Below are 12160 nucleotides of genomic sequence, written 5' to 3' on the forward strand. Positions count from 1 at the left end.
TCCTGTCCCTCTCCAGGCCTAGCTCCCCCTTTGGGCAGGGGGACTGGTGGCCCAGCAGGCCTGGCCTAGCTCCCAATTTCTCCTGCCACTGCCCCTCCTTCAGAGTCCCCTCCACGGGGAGCAGGCAGACCTATCAGATCTTGGCGGGGTTTGGGGGTGGGGAAGGGAGCCTCCCCGAATGGCCTCTCTGCCTCTGGGCTGGTTTTATAAAGTGCTGATGCAAGTGAGAATAAAGAGGCATAAAGAATTCTCCGTGTGCACGTATGACGAAGCTGCGAGCTGGCGCAGGGCTGGGCATCTCATGGCTTAGTCCCTGGGAAAAGGGGACCCGGGCCCCAGCCAGGACAAGGGAGCCTCCGTCCTTACCACCAGCCCTCCCAGTCCCCCGTACCACCTCTTGAAAACTCAAGAGTCACTAGTCCGCACTCAGCCAGTTTATTAAAGGCAGGGAGCTTCATCCAGGTCCAGAAGGGAGAAGCTGGGGCACACCCCACCTTCCTCTCTCAGCTCCCCGCTTCCCCAACCACTCATCTACAGCCCAGCCCCCCAGAGGGAGATGGGGCTGGCGTCGGGCAGACTGCACTGCATAAATACTCAGAGGCCACAGCTGGAATCAGCAGCGTCAGGGTGGGGGGGGGGGGGGTAAGGCAGGGAGACCAGGTTTGGGGCAGGAAGAGGTGGCTCCAAAGGCACCCCCCAGGGTTTGTCCAGAGCCCGAGGACCCACAAAGCTAGAGAGGGGGTCGGCGGGCTGCCCTGGGGTCTGAGACCACCGCCAGCCCTGTCCTGCGAGGCTGGCGGGTGGCTCCGGGTTGTTGGGGGGCAGGGGAGGGGCGTGGGGTGCTGCCACGCCAGGGTTCTGGGGAGTGGGGCGGGCTCAGGTGCTGTTGCCCTGCTCCTGCTCGAAGAGCAGCATGGCCAGCTGGGTGCGGGAGCCCAGGCCCTCCAGCTCGCTCTGGCGGCAGCGGTGGTACAGCTCCTCGCCGAGCCGGGCGCTGCACGTCTGGGCCCGGTAGCGCTGCAGCAGTGCTGGCTCCACCGCCCGCAGGACATGGAGGCTGGCGAAGCGCAGGAACAGCTCGTACACGTCCATGCTCTCCAGCAGCTCCTCTTCCTGCTCGGAGGCCGCGGCCAGCCGCCCTCGGGCCGCCACGTAGTCGGAGTTGTAGAAGCAGGCCTCGGTGGCAGCCTGGCGGTCAAAGCGGCCCGTGTCCCGGCCCAGCTCTGGGGGCCCGGGGCCCTGGGGCGGGGCCACGGCGGGGTGGAAGGCCCGGAAGTGCATGGGGAAGAAGGCCTGCCAGCCGGCGATGGCATGCATGCGGCAGCGGTTCAGGAAGTCGGGCGTGAGCACGGTGTCCGGCCCGGCCAGCAAGAACAGTGTGTCCAGCGGGTGCTTCTTGGAGAGCAGGTCCATGAGGCGCAGCGGTGAGGGTGCGGCTGTCTGCACGCTGAGCCAGGGCACCCGGGCCCCAGGGAAACGCCGCTCCAGCTCTGCCACGTGGGCCTTGACAGGCGCAAAGACATCCGCATGGGCTGCCCGTTGGGCCTGGCGCGGCTCGTACAGGAGCAGCAGGGTCAAGGCTGCCGCGGTGTCGCCAGGTTCCAACGCCGCAGCGGCAAAGGCCTCCAGGAAGCCGGGGGCCAGGTCGCGCTCGGCCGCAGCCAGAGGCAGTAACACGGTGAGGCGCGAGGCCTCGGTGACGTAGGGCACGGGCAGGATCTCCACACGGCTCAGTGGCCGTAGCAGCTGCACCCGGCGGGTGAGGGGCCTGCGGCCGCCCTGCGGGGTCAGCGCCTCCAGCTGCAAGTCCAGCGTGTACTCCATACCCCGGGCAGGATCAAAGCGTCGGTAACCGTTAACTAGCTGCTGCTTCTGGAGCCGCAGGGCTGGGTGGTAGCGGCGGTTGAGCTCTTCTAGGGCTGCCCCCAGCACGTCGGCTACGTCGGCGCGGTCAGCCCCTCGCAGCGGGCAGCGGGGCGAACCGTCAGCACAGGAGAAAGCGTGGTGCTCTGTGAAATAGTCCCAGCGCAGCACCTCAAAACGGGAGGCCGGGCGCGACGGTGCTGGAATGCCCACGGGCCAGGCGGCTGCGCGCTCCCCATCGGCTGCCAGATGACTGGTGTTCTGGATCTCCCACTAGATTGGAAAAAACAGACCGGGAGGGAGGCATAGACCACAGGGGGCCAGTGCAGAGCTGGAGGACTCGGCACACAGCAGGGGCCGCTTGGGAAGGGTCCCTAGTCCTCTGCCAACTTCTACTATCCGCAGGGCCCCCCACCTTTCCTCTTCCCAGATCGAGGCAGCCTAAGAATGAAAAAGGAGGCTTCTAGAGGGGCTTCTCAGGAAAGGCAGAAACAAACAGGGACCAGGAAGCTGGTTTCTTCTGAGTCTAGTGCTAACTTTGATCTCCCTAGTATCTCAGGCATCTTAGGACGTGTCCCCTCTGTCCCCCAGGGCCTAGACCATACCTGCAACTCCTGGATCTCCTGGTATGTGCGCTCTAGCTCAGCGCGGGCAAAGGCTTTGTGCAGCCGGTACATGTGCACGGGGTCATGCACCGGGTGGGCTGTCAGGGCGCTGCGGAAACGGGGGTCTCCTTCCTGCACATGCTCCCCAGGGCTCAGCTCCAGGTAGCTATAGTGGACCCCCTGGAGAGAGGAAGGGAGGGGGTCCATGAAAGGGAGAGATGCGACAGCTCCCCACTTACCTCCCAGCGTGGGTCTCACCTTCCCCTCCTATGCCCTATGGTGGACTTGGAGTCAGAATTACTGGGGTGAAGTGTACCTTGACCAGTTGTGAGCTTGTGTGACTTTGCGCAAGCCTCTGCTAGCTCGGGTGTGAAATGGGCCTATGCATCCTATCTCAGAGCTGTCCAGGGGCTCAAATAAAATAATAATAGCCAGCACTGAGCACCTACTATGTGCAACGGTCCCTTATTTTTCCTAATCCTTATAACAGACCTGAGCCATAGTTATAGTCATTGGTATGGACGAGGATACCAAAATTCAGGGGATGTAGTAATTTACCCAAGGTTACAGGTATAGAAAGTGACAGAACTGGCATGGAAGCCCAGTCCTATTCTTTCCAACCACCCCTTTGCCTCTGAGGGGGAAGCGCACAAGCGCAGGCAGGAAGTGCCAACGGGGCGGCATATCTTCCCACCTCGTGGTCGCCAGTGCAGCCCACCCCTGTGGCATCGAGGATGCAGCGTCCCAGCCATTCATCCGGTCGCGCACTGACGATGTCGTTACGGCAGCCTTCCAGGTGGGGGCGCAGCTGCTGCAGCAGTGTGCGGGACAGCAGCACCCCAAAGCCGCCATGGCAGTAGCGGCCTGGGGTGGGCTCTCCACCGATGAAGTCCTGCGGCCGGCCCAGATAGAGGTGGGCAGCGGCTGCCAGGCTCAGACGGCCGGCTAGGCGAGCCAGTCCATGTGCCTCGGTGTAAGTGGCATCCGGCACTATGAAGAACCAGTCAAAGTCGTCACCGTGTTGCTCCAGTAGGTGGCGCAGTGCCAGGTGCAGGTGCCCTATGGGCCGCTCCTCACCCAATGTCACCACTGCCATGCCCGGTGGTGCCCTGCGGCCCCGAGAGCCTGTCAGGAACACCACACGCTCTAGCCGGTGCCCCAGCGTGCGGTTCACGGCCACACCCAGTGTAGGCAACGTGGCTTGTGAGGTCAGCACTGCCACAAGCAGCCTCTGCCTGATGCCCAGCTCGGTGCTGATGTATCGGGTTCTGGGAGAGAAGAGGGCACAAGGTTATCAAGAAGACAACACAGGCTCTAGAAGATCACATCTTCTCTGGGCCTGTTTGTTCACCTATAAATAGGGTAAGGATAACCAACTCCCAGGGGTCATGGGGATTCACATGAAATACTGGCGGTACCTATGTAGTGCTTTGGGAAGGGGGAGAGATGGCAATGTCTGTGCAGATACGAGAGGCACATCGTGGATTGGATTCCGTTTCACTACTTAGTAGTTATGTCCTTGAACAGGTTATTTAACCTACCTGAGCTTCACTCAGTAGTCTGCTCTGCAAAAAGGGGTTGGTTGTATCTATTCAAAGCACTTAGCCAAATGCTCAGCACACAGTTACTCCACGCACTGTGTATATACTCATTTTTATATAAACATGTCATCATAGCACAAACACATCACATAAATGATGTAAAGGAATACAGGGCATAAGGATGTACTGAGTGTGTTTGGGACAAGGGAAAAGCGGGGCTCACCAGTTCTGGTAGCTTAGCTTCCATAACGCAGAAGGTAAGTTGCAAAACTGAATTCTGAACTCAGTGTTGCTTAGAAGAAAAGTATTTCAGCTCACGGGCAAAGGCATTAATGGGATGGGGAGCTCACCCCTCCCCCACAAATCTCATCCTGAGGTGGCCCCACGCAGGAACAAGAGATACAAGTAAATCCTAGTTTTCTCTCTGCTCTTTCCCTCTCTCTATACACCCACTCTATGTACGAGTCATTTCTCGAAACCCAACAGCCCAATCGGGGAGCTAACAGGATCTACGAGGGACCATGGGGTCGAGCCAGTTTAGGATAGAGGAGGGCAAATTCGGCCCAGGTCTGGACGGGGCCCAGAAAGGGCCTCAGACGGGTTTCACAGCTCCCGGGGAAGCAGGGCCATCGGAAGTTATCGGGGCCAAAGACTTCCTGGCCGGCCAGCCCCTTCCTTCCGGAGCCTAACCCAGCCTCCGGCGGCCTCCCGGGCGCGCCAGCCCCGGCCGGTGCCCAGGGGGTGGGGCTGGCGGGGCTGATTCCCTACCTGACGGCCTTTTTGGCGGCCTGGCCAGGCTGTGCAGGATGGTAGGGCAAGACGCGAGGCTCCCAATTCTCCCCGGCTCCTGCGCCGACCCCAGGCCTCTCGCGCTCCGCTCCGGGCTGCACCGAGTTGGGCCGGCGCGCCGCGTTGGTGTTTCCGCGCGGCGGCAGCTCAGAATCTCCTGGTTGGGGCGGCCCTGGGCCACACGGTTCCTCCACCCAGGTGACGCTGAGCAGGCTCAGAGTGAAGCCCAGGGAGATGCCCACGGCCACGGGCCCTGCGGGCCGCAGCACCGACAGCAGCAGCGATGCCCGCATGGCGCCGGGACCGCGGGCCCCTGGCCCCGGAGCAGCCCCACAGCAGCCAGAAGAGGCTCCGAGGGGGCGGGACCGGGGAGGGGGCGGATCCGAAGGGCCCGGGCCAAGCGGGCGGGCCCGCTCCCTCCCCGCCGACGCGGTTCTAGTCGAATCCCCGGCGCCGCGCCTCGATCCTCCTCCGTCCGGCTCAGGGTCCCAGCGCTCGGCGCGGGAGCCTCGGCCGCGGCCGCGGCTGTCCGACGTGTCACTGCGAGGTCCCCGCCCCCGGGGTGGGGTCTCGGGCTCCAGCTACCGGAGACGGAGGAGAAGGGGGAGGTTAAAGGGGAAGGACCCCCGGAAGTGCCCCCTCCTCAGTGCTGGTGAGGGAAACGCCAGAGGCGGAGTCCCCTGCCTCCTCCGGCGTGGTTGGTGCGTCCCGGGTGACGTCAGAAGCAGCCCGCCCCTGCCTGGATGGTGCGCCCTGAGTGACGTCAGGAGCAGAGGCCGGAGCTGTCCATCAGCACCAAAGGCCGCGGGCGGGCTCAGGGCATGGGGCCTCGGCTCCGGGGCAGCCCAAGCCCCTGCTCCTGCTCCTTTCGCGTCCCCAGGCCCAGCCTGAGTCCCCGGATTCCGCGGCACTGGAGTGCTGGCCGCTGTTGGAGGCGGAGCAGCGACGCCGCCGCACAGAGAACGGTCCCTCCGGCCCAGCAGCCCCCTTCCCGGCACGGCGGACTTTTCCCGGACCCCAGTCAGCTGGGGCCTCTGGCGCTCCGCAACCCCGGACCCTCCGGCCCCTGCACAGCCTCTTTCGCTCAGAAGCTCAGGTCGCCTCCAGCCCAGGTAGATCTTGGACAATCCCAGATTTAGCCGCCCACAGAGGAGTCTCCTGGCTGCCTCCTTCTTATCGGCAGCACACTGCCCTCCTCTTCCCCCAACCAGGGTCCCTTTTAACTTCTACATCTCAGACTCCTTTAGCCAGGCACTTTTGTTTCCCTTTGTCTTTTGCTCCATCCACTTCAGAGATGCTTCCAGAGCGGGGCATCACTCCTTTGTCCACTGGTGTCCTTGCCTAGTTCTCCCATTCCCATTCTTGCCCCCAACCTGGTGGAGACCTAGCACTCCCCCTTGACCCCAACTTAACTCTCTGTCAGGCTGACCTGGGAGGGTGACTCCCTTCCACTCCCAGCACTATGCCAGGCACTGTGGCGACGCTGCGGTTCCAGCTGCTGCCCCCCGAGCCAGATGATGCCTTCTGGGGTGCACCCTGTGAGCAGCCCCTGGAGCGCAGGTACCAGGCACTGCCGGCCCTCGTCTGCATCATGTGCTGTCTGTTTGGAGTCGTCTACTGCTTCTTCGGTGAGACCCCTATCTCATCCCTCACCTGGGCTCCCCACTGTTTCCCAAATTTTTTTTCTAGGCTCTGCAAATCTTCTCTAGAACATCATCACCACTACCATCACCACCACTACCACCACCACCACCACCATCACCACCACCACCATCACCATGAATAACTCTCTTTTCTCCTTCTTTCATCCCACACATGTTCATGGATCATCTAGACTCTAGATCCTAAAACATAGGCTTTTAAATTAGGCATGCTTGAATTTGAAACTGGCTCTGCACATTACTAATTGTGAGACCGCAACATATTAACCTGTCTGAGCCTCAGTTTTCCTATCTGAACTGTGGGAACAATGATACTTGTCTCATATAGGGTTGTTGGGAAAATAGTAGACACTCAATAAATAATAGCTATTGTAGTGAAGATGTGTTTGAGTCGCTGTGCTAGGTAGGCATGAAAAAACATTTAGCAGGGTAATTGAACATGGTCCCTTCCCACATGGCATATTGTCTGATGGGGGGAGACTTCTGGAACATTCACACCTGTAATACATGTTAGAGTGGGCTAGATGGTAGTCACATACATGGAGACAGTTGTAGTAATCAGGGGTGTTGTGAACAGTTGTATAGGACGGGCACTACACAAGGGTGTTCAACTGAATAGGCAACTGGGAGCTGAAATCCAGCCCATGGTCCATTTGCCAAACTCTAGGCCTTGACACAAGGCTGCTTTACCTAGAGGAAGACATGACTTTTTCCAATTTGCACAAAGGTGCCAGATGGGCTAGTGGAATAAGTGCCTGGTGACTACAGCAAGAGTTACAGAAGTTCAGAGAGGGGAGTGAGCTCCATGGGCTGGAGGCCCAGGGAAGCCTCCAGGAAGAGCATTATAGGCAGTTGGAAGAAGTACAAAGGAAGCATGGAGGTCTGGCTTCCAGGCTGGGCAGAGGTGCCGTGAGACTAGTGGTCTGCAGCCTTTATACCTCCCCCTAGAATGGCTGTGTAGGCAAGGATGGGAGCCAGATGGTCCCTCTTCTTCCACCCCCAAACTCTAAGCTGAACAACTGCAGAATGAGCAAGAGGAAGTGCTATCCTAAGCATTTAGGACACATTCTGGGTCTCTAAGGAGTCTGTCACCTCATGCCCTCCACTACCCATGCCCACTCCCTCTGCAGTTGCTCAAGCAGCCTGATGTTCTCTCTCCTGGGCTTCTCTGCCACCTTACCCTCATTCCCAAGCTCTTGGACTCTGAGTCCTTGAGTATGCCCTACTCTTCTATCTGACCCCAGAACCTCTTGGACTCTGATGATTGCCCTCATTCCTAAAACTGAATCTCTTCTTTTTTTTTTTTTTAAGTTTATTTATTTGTTTTTGAGAGAGAGAGACAGAGAGAGACAGAGAGAGGGAGAGAGAGAGAGAGAGAGAGAGGGAATGTGCACAAGAGCAGGGAAGAGGGGTAGAGGGAGAGAGCGAATCCCAAGCAGACTCCATGCTCAGCACAGAGCCCGACATGGGGCTCAATCTCACAATCTCGAGATCACAGCCTGAGCCTAAATCAAGAGTCAGATGCATAACTGACTGAGCCACTCAGGCACCTCCTGAATCTCTTTATGAACTTTCTCTTTGGTGCACCCTGACCGCTTGACCTCCATCTCTGACTTCCATCTTCCCAACTGTTCAATATCTACAAGTCCCTCGCCCTTCCAGTTACCCTTAATGGGTATAACTTCCATTTTCATGAAACTCTATGATCACTGGTTCCCCTATAATCCTCTTGGACACTCCATGACCCTAGTGATCCCCAACCGCCTCAAACTATCTCATTACCTTCCACCCCTCTGTTTCCCTCTATTACTCCTAACACTTTGATCCCTATGATGCCATTGTCTGCCTATCCCCATGATCTCTCATTTCTGTGGCCTCAATATTACCCTCTCTGAGAAACCCTTCAACACTCAATGATTCCATGTCTGTTAATTCCCCTACTTGCAGTGACTTCATCTTCTGGAACCCCTCCCCCAATAACCCTGCTTTTCCATTTTCCATTTTCTTTGTAGTTTTCTACTAATGTATCTCTGAAGCCCTGTGACCCCTTAAAGACCTTATCTTTCTCAACCTGTGTGACCCTCATCTCTCAAGTTCTTTCTGACTTCTAAATACCTCATCTCTCTGAACAATCCCTCGCAAGGCCCCAGTGATTCTATTGCTGATCTCCTTGTGATCCCAAATGACTAGGTCTTTGATCCCTATGATTCCAAAGACCCTAATGACCCTATCACTGATTCACTCTTGACTCTGATGATTTATCTGACCCTCAAAGACCCAACGCTCATCTCAGTAACACTTATCTCTCTGCTGTCCCAGTGACTCCCAATGACCTATCTCTCTGACCTCCCTGGACCCCAATGGTCCCATCACTGATGCCCTCAGGACCCCAGTGACCCCCAAGATTCTGATCTTAGTGTCCTGCTTCTGGTTCCCCTGTGATGCCATGTCCCTAACCCCTCTGATGCCCTGTCTGGAGCCCAGTGACCTCATTTTGACCCCTCACTAGCTCTTGTTCCCCTCCAGGTTACCGCTGCTTCAAGGCAGTGCTCTTCCTCACTGGGTTGCTGTTTGGCTCGGTGGTCATCTTCCTGCTGTGCTACCGAGAGCGGGTGCTGGAGACGCAACTGAGTGCCGGGGCGAGTGCGGGCATCGCCCTGGGCATTGGGCTGCTCTGCGGGCTGGTGGCCATGCTGGTGCGCAGCGTGGGCCTCTTCCTGGTCGGGCTGCTGCTGGGTCTGCTGCTCGCTGCTGCCGCCCTGCTGGGCTCCGCACCCTACTACCAGCCAGGCTCCGTGTGGGGCCCCCTGGGGCTGCTGCTGGGGGGCGGCCTACTCTGCGCCCTGCTCACACTGCGTTGGCCGCGACCACTCACCACCCTGGCCACCGCCGTGACTGGTGCTGCGCTCATTGCCACCGCCGCTGACTACTTTGCCGAGCTGCTGCTGCTGGGGCGCTATGCAGTGGAGCGACTGCGCGCCGCCCCAGTCCCCCCCCTCTGCTGGCGGAGCTGGGCCCTGCTGGCACTCTGGCCCCTGCTCAGCCTGATGGGCGTTCTGGTGCAGTGGCGGGTGACTGCCGAGGGGGACTCCCACACGGAAGGTGAGAGGGTCAGGGTGGGGGAGAGAGAAATGAGTGGCCAAGGATGGGTCGGGGGACTGAGCAAATGGGGTATGGGGAAAGGAGCTGTACATACTAGCAGTCAAAGGCCTCAGTAGGGTGAGAGAGCTGACTGGCTCGGGGTCTGGGAAGACAGGACCTCAGCCCCACCATTCATTCTGTAACAAAGTATGGGCAGTGGCTCTGTGGTAAGCCTATTTCAGGCACAGGGGATTAGACAGAAAAGGGTCCTGTTGCATTCAGGTGGAGGGAGACAGACAACAAAATGCATACAAACTAGACAGTTCCAGCTCCGGAATGATAGGAAAGAAATATGCAGGGCAATGTAAACAAGTGACCTATAGACGCTGTTATGGATAGAGTGGTCAAGGAAGGCTGCTTGGAAGAGGTGATGTTTAAGTAGAGTGCTCAAGGATAGAAGGCCACATGCAAAGAGCTAGAAAAGAGGGAAGGGCGAGGGCAGGTCCCCAGAAAGCTTGGCTTGCTGAGGAAGTGGGCTGCAGTGTGGTGGGTGAGGCATATGGACCGTGTGGGCCCCATGGGCCAGGATTAGGACTCTGGATTTTACCAGGAGGGCAAAGTGATGCTATTGCAGGTTTAAAGCAGGGGGTGGGTAGAATCTCATTTAGTGTTTGGGATGCTCAGTCTGGCTGCTGAGTGTAAGAAGCGCTGTGGAGTGGGGGCAGGTGTGAAGGGGCAGACCAATGAGAAGGAGGCTGTAGTTGTCCGACTGAGAGGTGATGACATCTGGGTTGGGTGACTCACTGGGGTTTAGGATTGGGAAAGGATAACAGCTGGAGAGGGAGTACTTAGAAGGCTAGGACTCTTCTATGGGGCCTTTGGAAGAAAAGAACAACTGCAAGAAGTCCCATCTGGGACCTGGGAGATGGGGAAAGGAAGGGGGAGCAGGAGGTTATGGACAAGGGGAGTCTGGAGGCCTGGAGCCCCGAGGGGGGAAGGATTAGGGAGGCTTGGGGGACATGAGGCGCGTGAGCCTGTGAGACCCTCCTCTGCCCACCCCTGCACAGTGGTCATCAGCCGGCAGCGACGACGCGTGCAGCTGATGCGGATTCGGCAGCAGGAGGAGCGCAAGGAGAAGCGGAGGAAGAAGAGACCCCCTCGAGCACCCCCCAGAGGCCCCCGGGCTCCTCCAAGGCCCGGGCCTCCTGACCCGGCTTATCGGCGCAGGCCTGTGCCCATCAAACGCTTCAACGGAGATGTCCTCTCCCCGGTGAGCAGCCGAGGCCCCTCTGGCCCGAATGGGGGAGAAGGGAGGTGCTTTCGACTCTGTCCAACAGGACTGGGCCTTCCCCAGAGGCCGATCCCTACCTAGAAGGCCTGGCACTTGTCACCTATTGTAACCCCTGCACAAGGAACCCGAGGGGTCCAGCTCTAGGAATTTTAATGAAGTACAGAATGGGTAGGGTCTCGGGGCTATGGACTACGGGTGCGCTGAGGTCCTGGGCCCGTGGTTCTCTGGGGTGTCTTGGGCTGTGGCGTGCAGGAAGAGGACGTGCCCTGAGGTGGCTTCCAGGGCAGGATTTCCACGCTTACACCCGTGTTTACTCTCCCACAGAGCTACATCCAGAGCTTCCGGGACCGACAGACAGGGAGCTCACTGAGCTCCTTCATGGCCTCGCCCACGGACGCGGACTATGAGTATGGGTCTCGGGGGCCGCTGACAGCCTGCTCGGGGCCCCCCGTGCGGGTATAGCAGTACTGCTGCTCCTGCCCACCTAGACTCTGCGGTCACCAGCTCTGCCAGCTTGGGGAGGCCTGCTGGGCCGCCACTCAGCCTGCCTGGCCCTGTGGCTGCTGGCTGTCCCTCTCCCCACCTTGAAGAGGACCGGCCTGGCTACCGGAAGAAAGAATCTGTCTCAGGCCGGGCCTGGCCTAAGGGGAAAGCCTCCTCCCAAGCTCCAGAGGGGTCTTGAGGGATGCGGGGTGTGAGCCCCACTGGCGTGTGCTCAGGGTTGTAAGTGTGTCGCCTGTGTGTATGTGTATGTGTGTATGGAGGGGTGGGCTTGAGGGGACACTGGGACCCTTGCCTTAGATTTCTGACTGGTGGGGGGTTCTCCAGGGTTGGCCCTGCCTCCTCCCCCACTGCTGGGGTCCCACAGGCCGCTCTCCTGCATGTCTAAGTGGAGGAGGCCTGGCTTCCTCCCCCATCGCTCCGCCTCCCAACCAGACTCATCTAAGGCTTCTTGTCCTTGTCCATGGGGCAAATGGCAGCACCCCTGACCCTGGTCCCCTGTCTTCTGCAAAGCCACCAGCCAGAGGGCAGTGGCAGGGGAGGGGGGTGGGGGGTGCTGCTCCGGGCTGGGCTAGGGAGAGGGGCTGGAGGGAGGGGGCTTAAATGCACGGTGCATGTCTGGTGTCTGTCACGCCACCCTGGACACCTCATGCTTCTGTCTCCCCTCACCCCACCCTGTTTTACATATTTTATAAACGTGCCAAACCGTGTGGCTTCTGCCAGGAGTGGTGGTGGTGGTCTTCAGTGGCTGGCACTTTCACGGGCCAAACTGGAAGTGCTGCAGCCCTTGGTGTCCCGTGTCACTTACTACAGAGAGGCTCCAGGCAA

The 12160-nt window shown here is 59.0% G+C and overlaps 2 protein-coding genes across 2 annotated transcripts; one reads left to right on the top strand and one right to left on the bottom strand.

Moving 5' to 3' along the window:
- Positions 1-419: 419 nt before the first annotated feature.
- On the bottom strand, positions 420-5433 carry CHPF (chondroitin polymerizing factor). Its single transcript, XM_039216695.1, has 4 exons — positions 4778-5433; positions 3163-3736; positions 2469-2648; positions 420-2136 (listed from the first exon to the last, which is right to left on the bottom strand). The coding sequence occupies exons 1-4, from the start codon at positions 5089-5091 to the stop codon at positions 877-879; spliced, it is 2328 nt and encodes a 775-aa protein (XP_039072626.1). The 5' UTR covers positions 5092-5433; the 3' UTR covers positions 420-876.
- A 143-nt stretch (positions 5434-5576) lies between these two features.
- TMEM198 (transmembrane protein 198) lies at positions 5577-12057 on the top strand. The gene is made up of 5 exons (XM_039216691.1): positions 5577-5910; positions 6222-6426; positions 8986-9561; positions 10608-10810; positions 11156-12057. Exons 2-5 carry the CDS (start codon positions 6261-6263, stop codon positions 11291-11293), a joined length of 1083 nt encoding a protein of 360 aa, XP_039072622.1. The 5' UTR covers positions 5577-5910; positions 6222-6260; the 3' UTR covers positions 11294-12057.
- The last annotated feature ends 103 nt before the right edge of the window (positions 12058-12160 follow it).

This window comes from Hyaena hyaena, unplaced genomic scaffold (assembly GCF_003009895.1).
Source record: "Hyaena hyaena isolate Hyena2069 unplaced genomic scaffold, ASM300989v1 scaffold_650, whole genome shotgun sequence".
NCBI classification, from domain to species: Eukaryota; Metazoa; Chordata; class Mammalia; order Carnivora; family Hyaenidae; genus Hyaena; species Hyaena hyaena.